Source organism: Ahaetulla prasina, chromosome 5 (genome assembly GCF_028640845.1).
Source record: "Ahaetulla prasina isolate Xishuangbanna chromosome 5, ASM2864084v1, whole genome shotgun sequence".
Taxonomy (NCBI): Eukaryota; Metazoa; Chordata; class Lepidosauria; order Squamata; family Colubridae; genus Ahaetulla; species Ahaetulla prasina.
Window position 1 is genome coordinate 86,930,492 of NC_080543.1, and position 27,115 is coordinate 86,957,606.

At 36.6% G+C, this 27,115-nt stretch overlaps 1 protein-coding gene and 1 long non-coding RNA gene across 6 annotated transcripts in view; one reads left to right on the forward strand and one right to left on the reverse strand.

Moving 5' to 3' along the window:
- MID1 (midline 1) overlaps nt 1–19,882 on the forward strand; it is a 230,442-nt gene extending 210,560 nt beyond the window's left edge. For 3 of the 5 annotated variants that reach the window (XM_058184614.1, XM_058184615.1, XM_058184613.1), the window contains exons 5-10: nt 2,841–2,989; nt 4,410–4,537; nt 5,320–5,463; nt 16,793–16,954; nt 17,503–17,710; nt 18,421–19,882. In XM_058184614.1, coding sequence (XP_058040597.1) covers nt 2,841–2,989; nt 4,410–4,537; nt 5,320–5,463; nt 16,793–16,954; nt 17,503–17,710; nt 18,421–18,769 — 1,140 coding nt within the window. In that variant the 3' untranslated portion in view covers nt 18,770–19,882. The remainder of the gene's footprint in view (nt 1–2,840; nt 2,990–4,409; nt 4,538–5,319; nt 5,464–16,792; nt 16,955–17,502; nt 17,711–18,420) is intronic. The other 2 variants (XM_058184611.1, XM_058184612.1) reach the window with 1 other exon arrangement.
- On the reverse strand, nt 1–27,115 carry LOC131199169 (uncharacterized). Its single transcript, XR_009155284.1, has 3 exons — nt 26,917–27,115; nt 20,658–20,688; nt 1–192 (listed from the first exon to the last, which is right to left on the reverse strand). It is a non-coding gene; the product is annotated as an uncharacterized LOC131199169 (long non-coding RNA).

Sequence of the window (27,115 nt, forward strand, 5' to 3'; positions counted from 1 at the left end):
TATCTTTGAGATTCTGAAATAGATTAAGATTCTTACTAAATAGTTTATGTTCCACAAAATTTCTAATTTCTGACTTAAGTATTCTATACAATGCACATCTTGAAATCCCCTTCACAGCTGCTTCATTTATTTGCCTGTTGTCTGAATGTATTAAATAAACATTTCAGTCTTCATTTAAAATCTGTTGAATGCCTGTTGAAAGATAGCATCTTATGTTATTTTATATTTCTATTATATGACACTTTATATAGATAACTGTACAAATGATATTTGCAAGGGAAATTCTGTTTTATTCACCAGAATAGTTTATATAGTAATATTCTAAAATATTTATGCTTTGTTTGAAAAATTTCCTGTGGCAAAAATTGATTTTAAAATAAGAATTAATAACTTATAATCATCTACATAGATATTATAAATAGGTATAAGTTATTATATCTATTAAAGACACACAAATTAACTTTCTTTGTTTGCTCTGTAAGAAAGCAAGGTCATGAAGCATATTGAAGGAAGTTGGGACCATTAGTGTTTTACAGAAGTAGAAATTTAATGAAATATTTTATTGTATATAGTAAGTTTAATGAAGTATTTTATTGTATATTTTATACTACACATATTTCTGATTTTAATCTCTGTGCAAGGTAAATCTCAGATAGCCACTAAAGCTTGGTTATCTGGCTAACTTTGAAATCAATTTCACCATGATCCTTGCTTTGTTTATGTGTTTTTTATGTGTGAAAGAGGGGGGGGGGGAAACTCTCCCTGTGTGAAATTTTTTTTGGCAAGAAATAACGTCAGAGACAGGTTAAACGGGCAGGTTAAATGGTTCACTTAGCTTCAAGATACTCAAAATAACTTAAAATAGAAAGCCCTGCAGACAAGGGCTGTTTCAGGACCATAGTTCTCTAGGTTACTGTTTGACAACTCCTGAACTTATTTACACTATTAACAAGATTCAGGTCCACCTGACAACCTTCTGTATAATTTCTTTGGTTACTTAACAGTAGGGCGAATGCATATTGTACCACCAAAGTTCATACGCTTTTTACAGAATCAAAAATGCGGTTCCATTCCAAACCTTACATTTACATTAAAGGAGAGGGTGGTTTGTTTGTTTTTATTAACAGATGTGCTCATTACTGTACTTTATGCTTTTTGGGGGGGAGATAGTTTAACAAACCCGATACATTCATTCCCAAACAAGGTATGTACAGCAGTTAGTGGTCATGACAGCCATTTCCAAATAAGGACAATATGCCTTGCATTTTTTCAGCAAATTAAGCAGGTGTTTCTACCAGCTGCTTTAGCACTGTGGGTATGTAGTTAAGCAGTAGAAATGGTGTATCTTGGAATTAACATTTCATATAAGTTGTCCACTTTCTCAGCCTAATGTCAGTAAAAGGCACTACAGTGTCTGGAAAGGTATTCGAAATAAAGGCCTGGTATCCACATACTAGATTTATACACTGTTTTTCCAAAGTCTCAAGCCTTACCAAGTTGCAGGTAATTTCAGGAGGTCTTTTGTTTCTTTAGTGAGGAATGTCAAAGATTGACATGATTCAAAAAATAGATCTTGTTTTTGTTAGCAATATAGGATGCTTGAGTTGAAAATAAATACAGGTAGTTCTCAATTTACAATCATTTCTTTAGCGACAATTCAAAGTTTAATGGCATGGAAAAAAGTGATTTACAACCAGTCTTCACCCTTAAAACCATTGCACATCCACCACGGTCAAGTGATCCAAATTCAGGCTTGCAACTGAATGTATTTATGATGGTTGTAGCACCTTGGAGTATGATTGTCATTTGCAACCTTCCCAACTAGCTTTCGACAAGCAAAGTCAACATATTCAATGTCAAGTGAATCTGTTAAGTCAGATTCACTTAACAACCACACAATTCACTTAACTGCAGTGATTCATTTAACAGTTGTAACAAAAAGTTCATAAAAGTGAGAATGGCTCACTTATCAACTGCCTTGCTTAGCACTGGAAATACTGGTCTCAGTTTCTGTTGTAAGTATAAGAATAGTTGCACTGGATTAGACACAGGATTTATTTAATATGCCATTCTATTCCCAGAGTCCCAATGGAAAGCTCCCAAGCAGGATATAACAAAAAGGTTATTTTTATTGTTCGGAGAATTGCAGTCTTGAATGTAATGAAATGTAGGTTCTTGTCAAGTTGCTAAACAAAGAGAGCACTAGAAAAGATTGAGGTGGTCTTTATGTTCTGTTACTCTTCCATTTCAGATGTAATTCAATACTGTCTCAGTAGGTTCATCTGAAACATAGTTGCAGTGAAAATAATCTACTAATTCAATTGGATTTACTGTTAAATAAATGTTTAGCATTGCAGTGTAATGCATATTAAAAGTGAATTGGAATTAAAATGTTCCATTTGTATCACACTGATTATGCAGTACAGTATCCACTTTTGTTAATATACCACACTTAGCTGAAAAAAAGATCCTCCAGGAAAAGACATTTCCAAGGATAAATATTTATTTTATTGTCAAATTATTCCTTTTGTTATGAGGTCAATGTTCTGAGGTCAATTAAAGCACCTTGGCAATCACAGTAGAGCCTAATGGCAATTGAGATTTCCTATTATAAAAAACAGAAAGAAAGAAAACGAGTTGTGGTTATTTTGGATTACCCCACTCTGGATAATAATAAATACTTTCTTAGAACTTAGGCTCCTATTGAAATAGAAGAGGAAAGTAATTGAGCTGTTTCCGTTGGTACTCAATTTGAGTTATGGCTATGGTCTTGAGCTATGGTCAAATATTAAAGCCCATTTTTGTGTCCACAGAAGTAACCATTTTCTTTTTTGCTCCAGGTTGGGAGACTGAGAAAACTGGCCCAGCAGATAGCTAATTGTAAGCAGTGCATTGAACGCTCCACCTCTCTCATCTCACAGGCTGAGCAATCTTTGAAGGAGAATGATCATGCACGCTTCTTGCAGTCGGCTAAAAATATAACTGAAAGGTAATGCCATAAACTGAAGAGTCTTGAGAATTAAATAACTTTGCTAACTAACCATTTTCTTTATAATAATGACAATCGGGTGTTTCAAGGAGAAATCAAATCTTTGTGATGCTCAAAAAAACAGACCTTTAAAGAAGTATATAATGCAGGTATAAAACATCAACATAGCCAACAACTGGTATGCAGAGGCAAAGTGTCAAAGACAGACTAAGAAACATCATTCTAGAAAAAATGTTAGAATACTTCCATATAATGGCATATTACAGCGGCGGTGTGGCTCAGTAGTTAAGATCCTGGACTTGTCAGTTGGAAAGCCAGCCACTCTGGTTTCAGACCCAGGCTCCATGCAATGGGGTGAATTCCCATCCTCACCCTAGCTCCTGGCAACCGAGCAATTTGAAAGCATGCAAATGCAAGTAGAGAAATAGTTACTACTTCAGTGGGAAGGTAACAGCACTCTGTGCCGTCATGCTGGCCATGTGACCACAGAAATGTCTTCAGACAGTGCCAGATCAATGCCCCCCTATAGTTGGCAACAACTAGTGGAGTAAAATTTACAGTGACTCATTTACCTTTTCTTACATTCTTCCATATTTTTATGCTATTAAAATTCTTATTGTGTTTATTTGTTTGTCCATTTGTACCCTCAAACAGTAGTCCAGGCGGTACATTATACAATGATTTTTGAATCAAAATCTGCTAACCTGAAGAATGTGTAAAATCCAGGTCTCATTAGCCCTGTGGAATTGAAATTTCCAATGTTCAGGCCAGTTTTATTTGCAAAATTGTGGCAGTTGCAACATCCCTGCGATCATGTGATCATGATTTCTGACACTCCCTGCCAACTGCCCACAAGCCCAGCCAATGGGAAGGCCAGCAGAAAGTTGGAAATCACATGCATTCTCAATGTTTTTTTACCTGCCCATGATCTTTTCTGTTTATCTGCTTAAGTAACAAAATATTGACTCATTATTGAAGTTAGTTGAATAACTAACTGAAATGCAATCAGTTGTAATGAAGTTCAGTCTTGAGATTTCAGATTTTAGATGACAGTTCTCTTCCTTGGAAGCATTTGAAGCTTTTTAACATAGCTCATTTCATGAATGGCAAATTAGCAAAAGATACTGAAAATGTGTAACATCTAAGTATATCAGTCACTTTTAGGAGAAATTATGGTAAAATAACATTGTTCATGGATTCCATTATAAAGATTAAAAAATTAATTCCCAGCAGCTACAAACAAACAGGCAGTACCTCATGGTATTAGGTAGCTTTCTACATTCTAGCTGACATGTTGCTGATCAGGGATATGAAAATTACATTAAATACATGTTAACTTATTTTAAAAGTATTTGCCTTATGTATCCTCACCATGTAAAATAATTTTCAGAACTAAACCCACTTGTTTTTTATCTTGTAGAGTTGCCATGGCAACTGCATCTTCCCAGGTTTTAATTCCCGAAATTAACCTTAATGACACTTTTGATACATTTGCACTGGATTTTACCAGAGAAAAGAAACTGCTTGAATGCCTTGATTATCTGACTGGTAAGAATCTAAATATATGTAGGAACATGTGTATTTGTTTTAACATAGAGAAGAATGCATATGATAACATTCATTGGATAAAAAAGGTTATTGTGATTTAGGGAAAATAGCATTTTAATGAATAATCTTGCAATACTTTTACTGTTTTTTGAAAATTTGTAGATGGGATACAACCACACAATCCTTCCCAGTTTCCAGATTTGTATATAATAATATCAGTTGAGCTATGTTCATATAGGTTCATACGACAAAGAGATGCTTAGACGATGTTCTCATTTAATAGGATTTATAAGGATCAATCAGTGTTTGTAATATTCTGCAGTCTGGTTTTGACCTCATGAGAAAATAGTTCTGAAATCTGGGATCTCACTATTCAGCCAGCATTAACTAACATCAATGCAGAATTTTCTCACAGTCCAAAATAAATTTGAGTTTTATTACACAAGCTGAAGGCATTCAACATGAGTATTCTCAAACTGTTACCATATCAGAATATCGTAGGTAAAAGTAATACCAGTCTTGGGATGGGATTTGGAGAAGATACAGAAACACGATTTGAGAGGTTCAATGACATGAGCAGCAAGATCCATTCTGCATGGAAATTCCATACTATAAACAATTGTGTCTCTGCATTGATGAATTATATAAAGGATTTTCTTGGTAATATTCTTTCATAAGTTCATGCAATGATATCCAACATGTTTTTTTCTTGTTTTCATATTTTTGTGATAAATGGGTAAATGAATGTCTGAACTGTAACAACTCATATAAATCTTTTTCAGCTCCAAATCCACCAACAATTAGAGAAGAGCTTTGCACAGCTTCTTATGACACAATCACAGTTCACTGGACTTCAGATGATGAATTCAGTGTGGTCTCCTATGAGCTGCAGTATACTATCTTCACTGGACAAGCTAATGTAGTTAGTAAGTACAAAGCATTTTGCATCCAGTTTAATTTTGACTTCCACTAAACCATTTTCCAACACATAAAACAATGAGCAAAATAAAGATAGAGAAATGCAGTTCACATTCTCATTTAGAATCTAAGCCTATAAAAATGAAGCATTGAATTTGAGCAACAAAATATTCTATTATCTAAGAGATTTATGAGGAGCTTTCAGAATTTTCACAAAAAAGTGATTTAAATAGAAGCACAACTCAGAGGCTAAAGGTATAATAGCAATAGCACGTAGACTTATATACCACTTCACAGTGCTTTTACATCCCTCTCTAAGTGGTTTATAGAGTCAGCCTATTGCCCCTAACTGGGTCCTCATTTTACCCACCTCGGAAGGATGGAAGGCTGAGTCAACCTTGAGTCTGGTGAGATTTGATCTGCCAAATTGCAGGCAGCCCGCAGTCAGTAGAAGTAGCCTCCAGTACTGCATTCTAACTACTATGCCACTGCGGCTCAGTGCGGCTCACAATGATTTAACAAGATAAAATTATAATTAAACAGTCTTTAACAGTATTTATTTATTTTATTTTATTTTATTTGCATTTATATCCTGCCCTTCTCCGAAGACTCAGGGCGGCTTACACTATGTTAGCAATAGTCTTCATCCATTTGTATATTATATACAAAGTCACCTTATTGCCCCCAACAATCTGGGTCCTCATTTTACCTACCTTACAAAGGATGGAAGGCTGAGTCAACCTTGGGCCTGGTGGGACTTGAACCTGCAGTAATTGCAAGCAGCTGTGTTAATAACAGGCTGTCTTAGCAGTCTGAGCCACCAGAGGCCCTATATAGTATAATTGATATACAAATTTATTATAATGGTTATTTTGCAAAGGATATGGCATGAGTTGATTACAATTGATGTTATGCTAATTTGATTTTAAAAGAGAGAGAAATTGCCCTACTTCCCTAATTTTACTACAAGGAATACAAAAAGGAATCCCAAACTTCTGAAGGCCCACAACTTTTCACTATAGGTATAATAGTGCAATAAATTGGTATATCACATTACAATTCATAGAAAAATGAGAAAGAGGCAGCAAAAGCAAGACAACAGAGTTGTGGAGAAGTTATGTGTCATTTGCATTACACTTGTGAAGCATTTGGGTCTGCAAAGGGAATGTTTCATAGCTACTGATTCACTTTTACTTTGCAAACATAAAACTTGGTTCAGTTCTTCATTTTTCTTAACTTAAATGGGCAGCAGAATCATTGGCTTTTCTGGAACATATTCAAAAAGACAATATCATAAATTCAAACTTTTGAAAAGTAAGCTGAAGTATTTATGTAGTCACATCAAGTTGCTATACATTGCTGTCAATGTATACAGGATTGTGAAAATATTTCTGTCATTGTATTAATAATACATCAGACGAATTTAGCAACAGGAATCCTTTGGGGAAGTTGATTCAGTTTGATCTTTTGTTTGTACTAAATGTCTTTCCATGAAGTCTTGTTTATTTTGTCATGAATCAAATTAAACTTGTTACTCAACAATTGAATACCATTAGCTAGTCATTCACCTAGAAAGTTACACTTTCCATAAACTGTTTAATATCTTTTTCCACCATGTTCTTTAGTTGTGAGAGAATGTTACTTAATTTTGAAGATTAAAAACTTTATTTTTGATTTTGAGCTTCACTCATTTTGATTAATATATCATGTCATATCACAGAAAAGGCAGTGCAGGACCTATTTCACAGACAAAAGCCAGGAAAAGCTCCAGGCCCAGACAAGATAACTCCTTCTTGCTTAAAAATCTGTACTGACCAATTGGCCCCCATCTTCACCCATATCTTCAATAAATCACTAGAGATGTGCTATGTTCCTTCTTGCTTCAAACTCTCTACCATCATCCCAGTGCTGAAGAAGCCCACTATCAAGGGGCAACTTGAATGACAACTGAATGACTACAGACCAGTTGCTTTAACATCTGTAGTCATGAAAGCCTTTGAAAGGCTAGTGCTTTCCTACTTGAAAACCATCACGGATCCACTGTTAGACCCCTTGCAATTTGCATACCGAGCAAATAGATCAACAGATGATGCTGTTAATATGGCTCTGCACTACATCTTACAACATCTTGAATCTCCAAAGACCTATGTAAGGGTCCTCTTTGTAGACTTTAGTTCAGCATTCAATACCATCATTCCAGACACTCTTCTAACTAAGCTAAACCAGCTAAAGGTACCTGAACAGACTTGTAAGTGGATCACAAGCTTCCTAACAAACAGGAAGCAACAAGTAAAGCTAAGCCGGATCACTTCAGATACCTGTACAATTAGCACAGGGCCCCTCCAAGGCTGTGTACTCTCCCCACTTCTCTCTGTATACCAATGACTGCATCTCCAACGATCCATCTGTTAAACTACTGAAGTTCGCAGATGACACAACAGTGATTGGTCTCATTCGAGACAATGATGAATCCGCATATAGATGTGAAGTCGAACGACTAGCCTTGTGGTGTGACCGTAACAATCTGGAACTGAACACACTCAAAACTGTAGAAATGGTGGTAGACTTTAGGAGAAACCCTTCCATACTTCCACCTGTGACTACACAGTATCAACAGTAGAAACCTTCAAATTTCTAGGTTCTATCACATCACGAGATCTAAAATGGACAGTTAACATCAAAAACATCATCAAAAAAGGACAACAAAGACTGTTCTTTCTGCGCCAACTCAGAAAGCTCAAACTGCCCAAGGAGCTACTGATCCAGTTCTACAGAGGCATTATTGAGTCTGTCATTTCCACCTCTATAACTGTCTGGTTTGGTTCTGCAACCCAACAAGACAGACACAGACTTCAGAGGATAATTAGAACTGCATAAAAAATAATTGCTACCAACCTGCCTTCCATTGAAGACCTGTATACTGCACGAATCAAGAAGAAGGCTGTGAAAATATTTACAGATTCCTCACATCCTGGACATAAACTGTTTCAACTCCTACCATCGAAACGACGCTATAGAGCATTGCACACCAGAACAACTAGACACAAGAACAGTTTTTCCCGAAGGCCATTACTCTGCTAAACAATTCCCTCAACAATGTCAAACTATTTACTAAATCTACACTACTATTAATCTTCTCATCGTTTTCATCACCAATCTCTTTCCACTTATGACTGTATGACTGTAACTTTTTGTTGCTATCATTAAGGGTTAAATTGCAACCTTTGACTATCATTTGTGTTGTAAATGTTGTACCTTTGATGGTTTTTTTTTTCTTTTCTTTTACGTACACTGAGAGCATATGCACCAAAACAAATTCCTTGTTTGTCCAATCACACTTGGCCAATAAAGTTCTATTCTATTCTATTCTATCTCATGTAACCTTACTTTAATGACTTTTGAGCCAATCAGTCTTTCTCAGCCCCACTACCTCCCAAAATTGTGGGGGGAAATAGTTAGCACTATGTATACACCTTAATCTCCTGCTAGAAAACATAGACTGTAGATACAATAAATGAATGCACTGAGACTGTTGTCTTTTTATTTTATTTGTGATACTTTTTGTAGGTTGCTTTACTCACTTGGTTGTGGGGTTTTTTTTACATTTATTTGTATATGATAAGGTCATATGTTAAGTGTTTCTGTTTTACTATCAGACATCTTACATGCTTATGGTAAAGGTACCATAAGCATGTAAGGCTTATGGTATTTTTATTTTTATTAAATATTTAAACTATATAAACATGCATTTTGTCTTTGTTTAGATTGTGTAGGTTTTTTTACAGTAAATAAAAATAATGAGGCAATGAGAGAAATCTGATTCAAATTCTTGATTAGTATCAAATTTCTTAAGTGATACTTCATAGATTTTTTTTAAAATGGTGCGTGTCTGCGTCCTGATGTTTTTCCACTTTTCTTTTGTTCTTCCAACTAGAGTTGTAATTAAGAGATGCAACAACTTTTTTCTTGCATCTCTTAATTCCACAATATATATCTTGAATGTGTGTGTGTGTGTTATCATAAGAGTTATTAGAACTGTGGACTGGAGATTTTTTTTTTACTATTCTTTTCTTGTTTTATTTCAGTTTGTGAGCTTTATATCATTTGTTTTCAAAGGATATTTTTAAAAATCTGTGTATTAAAAGTAGTGTATGCTACTAAGTAATATCTTAATGCTGAAATACGTGTTCTTTGTAAAAAAAATATTTTGTCGAGTACATATTAGATAATATATATAAGTATAAGCATGAATTGAATACATAAAGTGAATACAATTAAAGGGAACATTAGGACAGGGACAGTAGGCACGCTGGTGCTCTTATGCACACCCCTTACAGACCTCTTAGGAATGGGGTGAGGTCAACAGTAGACAGTCTTAGGTTAAAGTTTTTTTGGGTTTTGGGATGAAACCACAGTCTGTTAGTGCACTCCAGGCATTAACAACTCTGTTACTGAAGTCATATTTTCTGCAATTGAGTTTGCAGCAGTTCACTTTAAGTTTAAATCTATTGTGTGCTCGTGTATTGTTGTGGTTGAAGCTGAAGTAGTCGTTGACAGGTAGGACATTGTAGCAGATGATTTTATGAGCTATGCTTAGGTCATACCGAAGAAGGCGTAGTTCTAAATTTTCTAAAACCAGAATTTCAAGTCTGGTGGCATAAGGTATTTTGTTGCGAGCAGAGGAGTGGAGGAATCTTCTTGTGAAATATTTCTGCTCAATTGTATTAATGTCCGATATGCAGTGCGGATTCCAGATAGATGAGCTGTATTCGAGAATTGGTCTAGCAAATGTTTAGTATGCTCTATATGTAATATTACTGAAGAAGAAGCTATGCAAGATTAGGTTTACAACCCTTAATGTCTTTTTGGCAATGTTGTTACAGTGGGCTTTGGCACTTAGATCATATGATATAAATACTCCAAGGTCCTTGACCAAGTGAGGGTCATCTACAAGGTCATGTCCACTGAGCTTGTATTTTGTGTTCTGATTCTTTTTGCCAATGATAGAGCATTTGTTGGTTGAGATTTGGAGTTGCCAATTTTTTGACCATTCCGACATCAAGTCAAGGTCTTTTTGAAGAGTAGCAGCATTGTTGGTAGTGTTAAATAGTTTAATATCATCATCAAAGAGAACATAGTTACTTATAATATGATCACAAAGGTCATTATGTATAGTATGAAGAGTGTTGATCCTAGAACGTTTCCTTGGGGGACATCGCTATTAACAGGTGCAGGATTTGATAGGGCGCTCTCTATTTTGACCACTTGTTGTCTGTTTGACAGGAATACAGATATCCAATTATGGAGGGGTCCAGAGATGCCATAGGATTTTAGTTTTAGAAGTAGTTTGTCATGTACCACTGAATCAAAGGCTTTACAGAAGTCTATGTAAATTGCATCTATTGCTTTGCCCTGATCAAGATTTGTAGTTCATATGTTTTTGCAGTGTGGAATTTGTAGATTACAGGATAATTTTTTTCTGAAACCAAATTGTTTATTAGAGAGTAGGTTGTTTGTTTCTAGGTGGAGGGTAATGGATTGGCTGATGATTGATTCCATGACTTTGCAGGTGATGCAGCATAAAGAGATTGGTCTGTAATTTTCGACTAGGCTGGGGTCTCCCTTTTTGAAGATAGGGATGACCGTGGCTAGTGACCATAGGTTGGGTAAGGAGTGGTCCTGAAAGAAAATTAAGAATACTCTTCTTATATTTGAGAAATGATCAGATTGGCTCTTCACTTATTAACCAAGTGTATTCTGTTGAAACATTATAAATTGAATTCTAGAGCCAGAATCTAGTTTACTTTAAATCACCTGTTCCCAACCTAATAGGAGGATTTCTGATTAGTGAAGTCAAGGAATGCCTGCAATAGCAGCAACCGTGCTTGGTCTTGATGTTATTATATTGCTGGCACTTCTGGGGGTAGCTTAACCTTCTACCTTTGATAGGCAACTTCCATGTTTACAAGAAAAATGGAATTAGTATTCGGTAGCTAAGCAGAAATCTATCCCAAGCTTAACTCCATGTACCCATTTTTCATGTTGCTTAGCATTTAATGGTTAGCATTAGCTATGTTTAAAAAAGATGATTTTTAAATAATTTTTATTTACCCTGGTTTGGTTTAGGTTAAGCATCAAGTTTTAACCTAACTTTCAGTGTATGATATTTCAGATCAGTATATTTCAAAATATAAAACAAACACATTATTTAATGATAGAAAAGGATTATATTAACCTGGTCATCTCATATTCTTGCTGAATGGTTTAATAATAAAGACTAGTGATTAATTCCATATTAAATAATGATGAAACATGTTTCCTAACACTAAACGTTGAAAATTGAATGTTTCCTGAATCTTCTAGATACTACTTAAGCTACATCATGTATATGAAAATATCCAATGAAAGTGGATATTTCCACTTTCACAGGAACACACAAGCTGATGATATAGTTCTTCGAAACACATATTTTGTAGCAAGCCTGTCTGTAAAGTTGAGAGTCTTAAATAGCAATTAGAGCAAGACAATAAAGTGAAAAGGCTGTGAAAGAATTCGACTTTCTTAGATTAATCACTAGCAGGCAGGAAAAGCTAATTGCTAGTAAACTCTGTTTTGCTCTGTTTGACCCACTTTCTGCATAGCATTATGCTGATGGAAAGCACACTGTGTGGTGAAGACAATACATCAGCTGCAAAACTCTGAAGAGAGACTTTAAACAAAGCCTCTATTGTGGGAAAAAGAGCTGAGGATGTTATTCCAGTCTTAATGAAGTAAAGCTTCATAATGAATCAGCATGAAATATTCTACCTTAATAGACTATGAGGGTGGCAAATATTTATTGGATGACGTGGTTGAGATAGGCTGGTCATTTTACATATCATCTTATTACAGTGTGAAATGTGCAAAGTATGGTGTGACAAGTAGCTTCTGTTGTGTATAGTTGCATTAGTGTGTGAACATTTGGTGCCAACTCCCCTTTCTTTTTTGGGCAGGCAATTTAGAAATCTCTTGAGGTTTTGAATGTCATTCCTAAATGACTGCAAATGATGCTTTAAAAAACCTGAGGGACATAATGTTAGATTATGTAGAATATTTTCATACTGAATTGTTTCAATATCAAACTAACCGGTTCTAATGATGTTTCTTGTTCTGCTGTTTTCTATTATAGCTTACAGAAATAAAAATAACATTTTAATGAACTAATTATGATTAGTTGTGTTTATATCTGGCTTGTCCATCCAGACAATACTGTATTGTAATATTGTAATATTGTATATCATGTGCATCCCCAAAAAACAAAAACAAAGAACAATCAGTGAGGTTGTTATGGAGATGCCATTTAAACTGAAGTAGTGTGTATATTGTATACAGTTTTAAATATAGTTAGTTTTGAGTTACAACAGCTCATTTAGTGACCGTTCAAAGTTACAATGGCACGAAAAATGTGACTGTTTTTCACATTTATGACCTTTGCAGCATTCCCATGGTCACATGATCAAAATTCAGATGCTTGGCAACTGTTCATATTTATGATGGTTGCAGTGTCCTTGGATCAGGTGATCAGCTTTTGAGAATTTCTGATAAGCAAAGTCAACGGGGAATCCAGATGCACTTAATAATCATGTTACTAAGTTAATAAATGCAATGATTTACTTAACAACTGTCATAAAAAGTCATAAAATGGAGCAAAACTCACTTAACAAGTGTCTCACTTAGCAACAGAATTGTTGGGCTCAATTGTGTCTACCTGTACAGAGGTACAGTTAGAGGATTACTTTACAGTTTTGAAAACTTTTCTTTTTAGCATCTGTGCATAATATTCTTTACTTTTTTTGACATTTAGTAGTTGGCATGGTATTAGGTAAGCAAGAAGTTGAAAGTAAATATTTTGTCATAAATTGAGGGTCATGATCATTGCAAAAGAAATTGAAAAGCTCATCAATCTCAGCCAATGCATTAGTAGAGAAGTAATAGCTGTTATTTGATATGCAATGACTACATATTTATTCTTTACAAACAATGTTTTGGTTAACACCTGATTACATTTACAATTTAGACTGTTGAAGTGTCCTAGAATTTGCTTTCCAAATTCTCATATTAGATCAATATTCATTATCTATAGGTCAATTAGTAATTTAAAATATTGATTTAAAAAAATATGAATTAATTTCTATTTTTTTAAAAAAATGTATTAATTTCCATCCATTGCTTCTTGTCCTGCCTTCATGTAGTTTGGAAAATACTTTGACCCCCTATTCTTTGGTAGACTGCTATCATGTCACTCCTAGTCCTTTGTGTAATGTGTAATGACACAAAGTTCTGGGCTGCATAAACAGAGGGATAGAATCAAGATCACGTGAAGTGTTAATACCACTTTATAATGCCTTGGTAAGGCCGCACTTGGAATACTGCATTCAGTTTTGGTCGCCACGATGTAAAAAAGATGTTGAGACTCTAGAAAGAGTGCAGAGAAGAGCAACAAAGATGATTAGGGGACTGGAGGCTAAAACATATGAAGAACGGTTGCAGGAACTGGGTATGTCTATTTTAATGAAAAGAAGGACTAGGGGAGACATGATAGCAGTGTTCCAATATCTCAGGGATTGCCACAAAGAAGAGGGTGTCAAACTATTCTCCAAAGCACCTGAGGGTAGAACAAGAAGCAATGGGTGGAAACTAATCAAGGAAAGAAGCAACTTAGAACTAAGGAGAAATTTTCTGACAGTTAGAACAATTAGTAAGTGGAACAACTTGCCTGCAGAAGTTGTAAATGCTCCAACACTGGAAATTTTTAAGAAAATGTTGGATAACTATCTGTCTGAGATGGTGTAGGGTTTCCTGCCTGGACAGGGGGTTGGACTAGAAGGCCTCCAAGGTCCCTTCCAACTCTGTTGTTATTATTAATGACTTTGCAATGAACATAAAATTCCTTGCCCCTTTCCTTTCCATTTAGTATCCATATTCTTTATAAACTTCCTCTAAAAGTCTTCCAGTGGGGATTTTCCCCCTTGTTATGGCAGTGTCATATCTATAACATAATAACAGATTTGGAAGGGACTCTGTTTAATTGGATGTATTAGGTCTGTTTTTAGAAGTGTTTTTTTCTCTACTTTAAAAGGGTGATTGATTCTTTATAGATAAATACAGATAATTCTCCCTTTGCAACTATGTGCATAATGGCTCATTTGGCTATAAGAGCCTGAAATACATTTAAGAAAACAAGATTTTACAATTTGTCAAAAGTACTGAAATCTGGAATCTTGATAGAAAGATATCTACTGTCTCTGAATTCATCTGGCAGTTGTATTTGAATTTCTACTCTGTCTCCCTAATTAAGCACAGATTTAAAGCTCATTCAGTCACAGTGATTTTCCAGTTCTCATATTACCAATATGCTTACTTAATGCAGACACATCATATATGACCAACCTATTACATATTTGTGCCTAAAATCTAATTACATGGATTGATGAATTCATTACCAAGAAATTATAGCCAAAGTGGTATGCTACAATCATACACTAACACAACCATTTCCTTTGGACTATGTAAGGAAAGAGAAAGAATCCAGTCTACAGAGTCTCCAGCTCTGCCTCCCCACCAGTTAGGAATGGAAAATTCTGTGGTCAATTGTACTATAATCTTTAATTAGGGTCCATTTCATTAATACTTAATATTATTTGATTAATAATTAATATGCTTCTAAACATGAACATATGCATGAATTCTGCAGAAAACCTGAGGGCATCCAGCAAATTCCAATTAGTCTGTTGGCCAGATACACATTTGTTTATAGTGTATCATCTTCAGGATATTTTGCTACAATATAGACAGTTTTATTATTTATTTATTTATTTCAGTTTATATGGCCATCCATTCATGACTCTGGGTAGCTAACAGCATTAAAAGAAAATATAAAAGACTGAAAAAACCAGAAAACCACCTGCCCACAACACACACACACAAACAATGATCAGGGTAATAACAGACGCATTAATCACAAGTCAACATAACCAATGTATGGACCAAGCCCCATCTTTCTGATCCCCAATAGTAGAACATTACCAACTGTAAGTTAAAATATTAAGAAAACATTGATTAATATATATGATTAAAACAACATGAAAAATTCAAATAAAATAAATACATATAGATAAAAATTATTTATTTTTATTTTCAACCACATAGGAAAGAAAAGCATCACAAGCTTAATAAAGAACCTGGCAATTGTGCATTCTTAAAGATTATCTACATATATGTGTGTGTTGTATTTTAAATAATTGCATTAGTATTACTAATTGACTCTTACACATGTTTTTTATAATTAAATATTACATATTGTATCATTAAATATTACAAGGATTTGCCAATTATTTTCTTCCACCCACCGACTTATTTTTGGAACTTTATCAACAAGAAATTTTTGAGTTAAAAAAAAAGGATTATCTCCAGATTGACTTTCCCTTCCAGAATCTCAGAATTCTGCCTGATATATCTCATTACAGCCAGTGTACTTATCTTTGATTTGTACTTATAGACTATTTAAAATTTATACTGTATCATATGTGATAATTTACTATCCTTGCTTTAATGCATTTCTTTTTAAAATCAGAAACATGAATTTATATGATCAAATCAGAATGATTGATTCCAAATTTTGTCTTATCTCATTGTCATCACAGTAGCACAGACCCCCAATATCCTACGGTAATAGGATATTGGGAGTCTATAAGGTATGGTAATACCTTACAAAAGAAATGGAAACTCTATAATATCACTGTATTATACTATTGAAGGGAATTTGGAAGTTGTTAGCTTTCCCTTAAGAGTTTTAGTTAACTGAAAAACAGATGGTAGGACTGAAACCATTTTCCAAAAATACTTAAGGCAAACTTATCTGATTAAGTTACAAAAACTACCTATACTTTTATACCACTTTTTGAAATTCCTAGCTTTTTTTTTAGGTCCATCCTATAGTCCATCCTTCTCCCTCCTTTCCTCCTTCACTTATACCTTATAGGAGTCTTTTATATAACTAATATAAACTCCAGCCTAGTTGTCATCTCATTAGGACCGTAAATTGCATGTGGATGCCCCCAATACAAATTGGCTCTTTTATTTCAGGTTTGTTTGTTTTTTATTCTTGAGATGGAGTATGGATCTCATCTCAAAATCAGTGGAAAATGTACTGTTGATTGGCCAGATGCTTAACCATTCAAAGAAGCAAAGGACTTCTGCTCCTTTGAATTCTTGAACAGCTTCAGATTCACCACCTTGTTTCAGGTGTAATGAATGCATGCTTTGTAAAACAATTAATGATTTTGATTTGAAATACAGGTCTGTGTAATTCAGCCGACAGCTGGATGATTGTTCCAAATATCAAACAAAACCATTACACAGTGCATGGCCTGCAGAGTGGCACCAAGTACATATTTGTTGTTAAGGCCATTAATCAGGCTGGCAGCCGCAATAGTGAACCTGGAAAGCTGAAGACAAATAGTGAGTAGTTTTACATCTAACCTAAATGCATTTGCTTTTTCTCTCATCTTGATCTGACTCAGTTAGACACTTGAAAAGTACAGAGATAATATATTCCCTCCCATTTTAGTGTTTTTCTCGTACAATTCTTAGTCCATTCAGCAGATATCTTTGCTACAGTCTTTCAGCCTGACAACTTACTATTAACATTTATGGAAGCATCTAAACTCTGAAGCACCATGAACAATTTAGGGAAGGATACAAAGGGAATACTATTTACTTTTGCTTTCTAAAAGTTTCCATTCCATGATTTTATTTATTTTTATATACTGCTTATCTAAGCACATTCAAGGATTAAATTTACAAAGGTCAAAATAGCAATTACTGAGAAAACAAGGCAACTGCAAAACATAGCAGGACCATTGAATAAATTAAAATAATTGGGGGGGAGGACTTATGGGAAAATAATCAAATAGCTTATTAGCTTATTATCATCAGAAATTAGACACCTTTTTCATGCATGCTGAAACAAGCTTTATTTTAAAACTGTTGTCTTGTTCATATTCTAGGTCAGCCGTTCAAACTGGATCCCAAGTCTGCTCATAGAAAGCTAAAAGTTTCTCACGATAACTTGACTGTGGAGCGAGATGAAACCTCTTCTAAGAAGAGCCACACCCCTGAGCGTTTTACCAGCCAAGGCAGCTATGGGGTAGCTGGCAATGTGTTTATTGACAGTGGCCGTCATTACTGGGAAGTGGTTATCAGTGGAAGTACATGGTAGGTGGGTCAACCCATGCAAGAACACATACTTTGTTTCCCTAAATGATTAATAACACTTCAGATTTTTTCACTTTAACTGATGCAAAGAAACTGACAAAATATTATAATGCAGCTTTAATCTGGGGTTTTTGTTGTTGGTTTCTGCAATAGTAAAAAAAAAGTTTATTGTAAAGGTGGCAGCAGTTCAAATTATATTACCAGCGTAAATCAGACTGGATGAGACCAGTTTACAATGTTTCTAGAATCAGGACTGAAATCATAGCTTCTAGGCAGAGACATTTCCAGATTGGGATTCATAGCCTTTTATAAATCCATTCTATTCCAGAAACAATATCAGAATGGAAGTGTCTTCAGATAATGCTAGCTCCCTTGGCTAAGAAATGGAGATGAGCACTGCCCCCTAGAATCATATACAACTGGATAGGGGAAACTTTAACCTTTATCTGTAATAGTTCAGAACAGTTGTTTTAACGTATGTAAGCTAAGCCTTCTTAATTTTGATTGTTACAATTTCATAACATGGCTCTTTTTATAGCAAAGAAATTTGGAACAATAAGATTTTCATGAGTTGTCTCTCACAGTATAAGGAAGAACATGAACTAAATATATACTGTTTTTGAACTGCAAAAGACATTTTTAAAGGACATATGGCTTCAGAAATACAGCAAATATATGACATGAATTATATATTAATTTTGTTTTTGTAGGTATGCCATTGGTGTTTCTTATAAGTCTGTACCAAAACATGAGTGGATTGGAAAGAATTCTGCTTCTTGGGTTCTTTGTCGCTGCAACAATACATGGGTGGTGAGACATAACAGCAAAGAAATTCCAATAGACCCTGCACCCCATCTTCGCCGTGTTGGCATTTTGCTAGACTATGACAATGGTTCTTTGGCCTTTTATGATGCCTTGAATTCTCTACATCTTTACACTTTTGATATTACATTTTCACAGCCTGTGTGCCCAACATTCACAGTCTGGAATAAATGTTTGACAATAATAACAGGCCTTCCAATCCCGGATCATTTAGATTTTATTGAGCAGATGCCATGATCAATACTGAATGAAGATGGATGATTAATGTCCTATGGACCTCACATATACTTTTAATGAACTTCGATTGGAAAAGGGAAATATATTTCATACAAAAAAGAAGCCTTTACCTGTTTTCAGCCAACAGTCAAAACAGGAAGATCTCCTTGGACATTAGTATTTGTTTTGTATTAAAAGCAAGATATGGCTTTAATAATTTTTCATATTGTTTTTGTATCTAGTCTCCTTCAGAAAACTTATAAATTATTTATATTAAAAAAAACACCCTTCTTATAGGAACCCCCAATTTGGTATTTGCATCTGAGCACCTCATAACAAAGACTTCTTTTTGCACATGAAGAGCTGTGTCACAAAGGTTCCTACTAGATGTCTCCAATAATTTTATTTTATAATAGAGTTATTTGGAATTATTTGAAAGAAGGATACAATACTTATTCTTCAATTTTGTTCTTATGGTGCTTTCCTAGCAATCACTTTTCACTCCATGAAATACCGCTTCAATTTGGAGCGTATTAAATTATACTTTAATGTATAAAGTCAGTGTCTGAACCAACCAGCAGTCAATATTATTGATAACAATTTTCTTAAATACTAATTATTCACCTCTGTCACCATTAGGAATATGTATTTTGTATTTTTCTTTTTGGTTTCAGAAAACCATCAACTAGAATGAAACAACTAAGATAGATCTAATGTTATGTATTAGATAAAAGTATCACTAAGATCAAATGATGATCAATTTCTGATGGTATTGATTTGGATACATATCATTGAAAAGGTACACAAAGCAGCCACATATGCAGTGCTAGGGATAGGCAATGTAAAACTTATTTTAAGTTTAAAAACGAGATTTTGTTATGTTATAGTATATCAATAAAAATAGTAAAAGATGTCTGTTTTGTAAACAGTGCCGGAAAGAGCCATACTTCACTGTATCATTCTGTGGGACTTTGAAGGGATCCAGGGTTTCAGTTTTCCTCTTAATTCATTTCTTTTGAGGAATAAGGTCTATAGGATCAAGTTTTTGAGGTCATGAATTTTTTTCAGCAAGAATTCCAAATGAAAATACTTAATTGTAAAATCCTCACATAAAGACTGAAAATACTTTTACTTTAAAAAGATACATTATTAAACCAATGTATTCTGTTGAAAAGATATTTTTTTTACCTGAATGGAAGACCAAAATAATTATAGAAAATATGAGGGTCACTAAAAATACCAACAATGAGGTAGTAAATCTTTTTTGTCTATTCTTGCTTTTTCAGAATCATCTTCCTTTTGGATAAGTGTGATAATGTTGTGTATTTATGAAACATAAATGATAAGTTCAAGAATCAAACAAGTTCAAGAATCAAATCACATAAATGTGATTTATTACTGTTTTCATAGTTATGACCTTTGTGGCATCCCCATGATTACATAGTCAAAATTCAGGTGCTTTGCGACTTGGCCCATACTTGTGACCTTTGCTTTGTCCCAAGATCATGTGATCCCCGTTTGCGATCTTCTGATCAGCAAAATCAATGGGGAAAGCCAGATTATTAGTTATTAACTAATCAACTGCAGCAATTCACTTAACAACTGTGGCAAGAAAAGGGAAACTGTGTTTCCCCAAAACTAAGACCCTGTCTTATAATTTTTTGAACCCTGAAATAAGCACTTGGCCTTATTGCCATGTGCTCAAAAGCCCAATTGGGCTTATTATCAGGGGATGTCTTAGTTTGGGGAAAACAGGGTAGATATGCAATGGGAGAGAAGTAAAAACTATAAGACATGATCAAAACCACTTATCTTGTATGTGTTGCCCCAACACACATAAAAGGAATGAGCATTCAGTTACAACATAGGGCTTGCAGTTGCAAAATCTTGCAGGTTTTAATATACTCACCCTTGCAAACATCGATGACCAGGTTTCTAGTCTAGATTAAAGAAGTAAACAAAAGTTGATCGGTTTCTGGTCTCTACCTGTGAGGTTGTTTGTGGTAAATGGTGAACCCTTCACTCACTTTTTGGTCTTTATCTAAAATGGTACTTTAAGTAAATAAACCCTATAATGACAGTATCTGCACAAAAGTGCTCATAAGAATAATTAGCCAAGTTAAATTTCAGGGGGGAAAATAGTTAAAAGTTGACATATTGGCAGCCAACCAATGACTATGGAATTTAGTCCCTTCGTCTATCTCCTTTTGAATATCTTGTATCATGCTGTCATAATGTGTACATTAACATTTCTCCCATCCCTTGCTATGTTTTATGTTATATCTTGGCAGCTTTAAGATATGTGGACTTCAACTCTCAGAATTCCTCAGCCAGCATATACACATCTGAAAGTTGCAAAGATGCATAAACACTGTTGTAGCTCAACTGCTGGCCAAGAAAAAGAACCACTATAGGAACCTTGTGCTATACCAAACTCAATCACATTGCAGGCCGAATCATGACATATCATGATGGTTTTTTCCTTTGCAGAGGCAAGGTGGGTGTGGCCCGCATGGGATGTATCCAGCCCATGGGGCTCCAGTTTGACAGGCCTGCATTATACTTTCTAGCAAAACGATAAACCCCCAGTATTCGTTAGAACTATTAAGAGCTAAAAGCTACAAACTTTTTTCCTCCTACCTTACTTCCAAGGCCTTTTGCTTTTATTATTTTTTCAGTATAAGCATATTTATTTTGTTTTATCAGAAAACAGAAAAACAAACAAAATAAAAATGTCCAGCACTAACAACAAAAAAGACCAAAAAAAATGGTGTACAAAAAAAAGTGATCCAAATAACAAATTTAGCATATAGAATCCATCTCGGCTGGATGTTGAAAAAAGAAAAAACAGTAAATTTTCCTCCCCTTTTATATGCATGCATACATACATACATATACTGTGTTTCACCCAAAAAAAGGCCTACCACACAAACAAGCTCTAGCCCAATTTTCATGCCTGTGCCTAATATAAGCCCTACGGCCAAAATAAAGCCTAGTTAAGTCCCACCCACTGTCTGGTTGTATGAGATGGGGCAAGGAATATCTGCGCCCGCTGGGTCTGGCGCTGATGCGCCATTTCTGGGGCGTCTGGTGCGCATGCGCAGTTGCAGGTCGGATTTCCGGGGGAGCCGCGGGCGAAAAAGATTGGGAACCTCTGCTCTAGCCCAATTTTCATGCCTGTGCCTAATATAAGTCCTACGGCCAAAATAAAGCCTAGTTAAGTCCCACCCACTGTCTGGTTGTATGAGATGGGGCAAGGCGCAAGTGTAAAAATCAAGTTAGGGCTGCCCCATGCTCCCCGCACCTGCCTACTTTATGACTGCTTCAGCCAGGCCTCCTATACCTCAACACCTGTTGCGCTGTTGCCTGACTTCTGCAGCTGCTCGCAGCCGGACACCATGTGGCACATCTCACCTCTGTCTCTGCCTGTGGCACAATGCCACAAGCCTTGTGCCCATGCTGCCACTTGCGGCGGAACACCACAAGCCTCGGCACGCTGGTGCTGCTGCTTGCGGCAGGATGCTGCAATGCTCATTGTGCCAGTGCATCTGCTAGCATGCAATGGCACAACACACCAAGCAGCCTCCTGTGAACAGCGGCACCGGTGCAACTAGCCATGTGGTGTCTGGCCAGGACCAGCTACGAGCAGCTGCAGAAGAAGTCAGCAGGCGTCCAGGCATGGGAGGTGTGGCTGGGATGGTCCTAAGGTAAGCGGGTAGACATCCCCCAAAATAAGATCTGGTGCTTATTTTGGGGCTGAAAAGAAAGAAAGACCAGGTCTTATTTTCAGGAAAACATAGTATATGAAAAAAGAAGAAAGAGCAAAGAGCAATTAACAGATTAAGCTAACATTACACTAATCTTCAAATCACTCTGTTAACCACCTCTCATTGTATCTGATACATACAATGTCCACAAATGTTTTCCAGACTCTTATAAAGTTGTCTAAATCATTATCTCTGATTAAAGCAGTTAATTTTGCTCTCTGCTAATTCAGTCACTTTAAAATCCATTCTTCAACACTTAGCATCCCTTTTCTTTCCAATGCTTGGCAAGTACAAACCTCACAGACATAACCATGTGAAAGAGTAGCACCCCAAATTATTTTTCAGTTTTTCAATTCACTTCATTATGGACTTGTCCATAATGCCTAAAAGAAAAGTGTCAGGTTTCATTAATATTTGTACCTTAAATATTTTCTGCCCTGTCATGTTTGTCTTTTGTGTAAAATATTGTGCTTCTGTTTAAAAATGCTGTAAATCAGAGGTGAGGACATGGCTGTCTCAGGAATTCTGGCAGTAGAAGTCCACAAGTCAAAAGGGCCATAGTTCCCCACCCCTGTTGTAGATCGTTAGTTTGAAGAGGTTGATTCATTAGAGCTCAGTAAGTCCCAATAAACTTTCAAATGAAGGGGCGGGAAAGAATAGCATAGGATATTTTAGGCCCATGTTTTCTGGTCTTTTCACTGTCCAAGGGTTACTTATCTGAAAATATTGTGTAAGAAGATGCAATATACTCTGGTAGTCTCATGTTTTTTTCCCTGCGTGTCTCCTATTTAAAATGCTTTTAGAAGTTTAATCATTTCTCCATGTTTATAGCTTCTCAGAAGAATTTAAGCATTGAGGAATGAAGTTGCTGGGTGTAATTCTTCATTAAATGTGAACCATTCTTCAGAGTACATCATTAGGTTGGCACCTTTCTGTTTCATCAGATAGCCTGTAGCTTTTAGCGTGACCTTTAAGCTCCAACTAGCACTGCACAGAACTATTACCTTCTTTGTGATTCAGACACACAAAGCTCTTCTTTAAGCAGGAAGTTGGTTAAGGTTTACCAAAGTTTCTTAACTGTATTTTTTTCAATAATGGGTAGAGGAGATGACTGCATATTTATTCATCTTGCCAAATACTTGAGAAAGGATCATTTTTGATATCCTTCAGGAATGCCTTTCAGTTCTTTGTTCTTATCATGTAAATGACAGTGCTATTAACAAATATGCCTTGGTAAAAGAGAGATCACTTTGTCAGAGAGCAATGAAAGACCACTTACAATTACAGATAACCCTTGAGATATGACATTCAATGAATGTTCAAAATTACAATTACCACACCCCACCCCCGCAGTCATTCACACTTGCAACCAATTGCAGAGATGTTGCACCTATCCACCTATTTTCCTCCCATCTTACCTGTCCAGATCCTTAGAGGCCCCTAGAACCCAGTATGTAGGCCTGCTTTGCTAATATATTGGGTGTTCTGGCCCACCAGCTGCCAGCGGAGCTGATGGCAGACTCAGATGATGAGGAGGCTGGGGAAGAACTTGGGCCATTTCTGGTGCATGCGCAGTTGCAGGTCGGATTTCCGGGGGAGCCGCGGGCGAAAAAGATTGGGAACCTCTGCTCTAGCCCAATTTTCATGCCTGTGCCTAATATAAGCCCTACGGCCAAAATAAAGCCTAGTTAAGTCCCACCCACTGTCTGGTTGTATGAGATGGGGCAAGGCGCAAGTGTAAAAATCAAGTTAGGGCTGCCCCATGCTCCCTGCACCTGCCTACTTTATGACTGCTTCAGCCAGGCCTCTTATACCTCAACACCTGTTGGGCTGTTGCCTGACTTCTGCAGCTGCTCGCAGCCGGACACCATGTGGCACATCTCACCTCTGTCTCTGCCTGTGGCACAATGCCACAAGCCTTGTGCCCATGCTGCCACTTGCGGCGGAACACCACAAGCCTCGGCACGCTGGTGCTGCTGCTTGCGGCAGGATGCTGCAATGCTCATTGTGCCAGTGCGTCTGCTAGCATGCAATGGCACAACACACCAAGCAGCCTCCTGTGAACAGCAGCACCGGTGCAACTAGCCATGTGGTGTCTGGCCAGAACCAGCTACGAGCAGCTGCAGAAGAAGTCAGCAGGAGTCAAGGCATGGGAGGTGTGGCTGGGGTGGTCCTAAGGTAAGTGGGTAAGACATCCCCCCAAAATAAGACCTGGTGCTTATATTGGGGCTGAAAAGAAAAAAAGACCAGGTCTTATTTTCAGGGAAACATAGTATATGAAAAAAGAAGAAAGAGCAAAGAGCAATTAACAGGTTAAGCTAACATTACACTAATCTTCAAATCACTCTGTTAACCACCTCTCATTGTATCTGATACATACAATGTCCACAAATGTTTTCCAGACTCTTATAAAGTTGTCTAATTCATTATCTCTGATTAAAGCAGTTAATTTTGCTCTCTCTGCTAATTCAGTCACTTTAAAAATCCATTCTTCAACACTTAGCATCCCTTTTCTTTCCAATGCTTGGCAAGTACAAACCTCACAGACATAACCATGTGAAAGAGTAGCACCCCAAATTATTTTTCAGTTTTTCAATTCACTTCATTATGGACTTGTCCATAATGCCTAAAAGAAAAGTGTCAGGTTTCATTAATATTTGTACCTTAAATATTTTCTGCCCTGTCATGTTTGTCTTTTGTGTAAAATATTGTGCTTCTGTTTAAAAATGCTGTAAATCAGAGGTGAGGACATGGCTGTCTCAGGAATTCTGGCAGTAGAAGTCCACAAGTCAAAAGGGCCATAGTTCCCCACCCCTGTTGTAGATCGTTATTTGAAGAGGTTGATTCGTTAGAGCTCAGTAAGTCCCAATAAACTTTCAAATGAAGGGGCGGGAAAGAATAGCATAGGATATTTTAGGCCCATGTTTTCTGGTCTTTTCACTGTCCAAGGGTTACTTATCTGAAAATATTGTGTAAGAAGATGCAATATACTCTGGTAGTCTCATGTTTTTTTCCCTGCGTGTCTCCTATTTAAAATGCTTTTAGAAGTTTAATCATTTCTCCATGTTTATAGCTTCTCAGAAGAATTTAAGCATTGAGGAATGAAGTTGCTGGGTGTAATTCTTCATTAAATGTGAACCATTCTTCAGAGTACATCATTAGGTTGGCACCTTTCTGTTTCATCAGATAGCCTGTAGCTTTTAGCGTGACCTTTAAGCTCCAACTAGCACTGCACAGAACTATTACCTTCTTTGTGATTCAGACACACAAAGCTCTTCTTTAAGCAGGAAGTTGGTTAAGGTTTACCAAAGTTTCTTAACTGTATTTTTTTCAATAATGGGTAGAGGAGATGACTGCATATTTATTCATCTTGCCAAATACTTGAGAAAGGATCATTTTTGATATCCTTCAGGAATGCCTTTCAGTTCTTTGTTCTTATCATGTAAATGACAGTGCTATTAACAAATATGCCTTGGTAAAAGAGAGATCACTTTGTCAGAGAGCAATGAAAGACCACTTACAATTACAGATAACCCTTGAGATATGACATTCAATGAATGTTCAAAATTACAATTACCACACCCCACCCCACCCCCGCAGTCATTCACACTTGCAACCAATTGCAGAGATGTTGCACCTATCCACCTATTTTCCTCCCATCTTACCTGTCCAGATCCTTAGAGGCCCCTAGAACCCAGTATGTTGGCCTGCTTTGCTAATATATTGGGTGTTGTGGCCCACCAGCTGCCAGCGGAGCTGATGGCAGACTCAGATGATGAGGAGGCTGGGGAAGAACTTGGGCCAGTTCTGGAGTCTGAGGAAGGCTCTGATGGATGCTCTGTGTCAGACACAGAGATAGAGCCAGGGCTGTCCGACATTTCCCAGCCTCCAGAGAGGCTGATATGAGTCAGGAGGAAGAACAGCTGGGGTCTGTTCCAGATCCACGTATGCACAGAGCAGTTAGGAGAAGTGAACAACGGAGGACAAGGAGTTGACTCAGGAAGCAAATTACACATGGATGCTGAATGGCCCCTCCCTGGCTGGGGAAAAAATAGAAGGAAAGAGGAGTGGTTGTCGTAGGAGACAACGGTTCGTATTTCTGAAGATTTTGTTCATTGTGTTTCGTGCCACAAAAAGGGCTTGCCAGAACTTAAATTTTCAGCCTTTCGGCTGGGAGCTCACAGCCTTGCCATTATCGCAAGGAACTGATTAGGTCTGTTACTGCAATTAACTCCTTGAAGGACTATTGCCTGGACTTTTTGGTGGGTGAATGCAATTAATTCACAAGAGGTAAATAAAGGGGGGTTTCATGACAAGGAGTCTGTTTCTTGCTTCTGCTAAAGGTTGGTCAGAACAGTGGGTTCTATGCATTCCTCCCCTCCCCTGTCACCATTCACTTACTTACTTTTTGGCGATCTCAGGAAGTCAACATAGAGAAGGCCCTTGCCATCTCCCTCGCCGGGCCACACACATAATCAAAAATAAGAAATCGGATCTCTTTTGCCTCCATTACAATCCTTTCCTCTCCAGCCAGCGTAAACTACTATGATTTCTTCTTAGCTCCACCAACACTAGTTTTACAACACTAGTTTTACGCTAA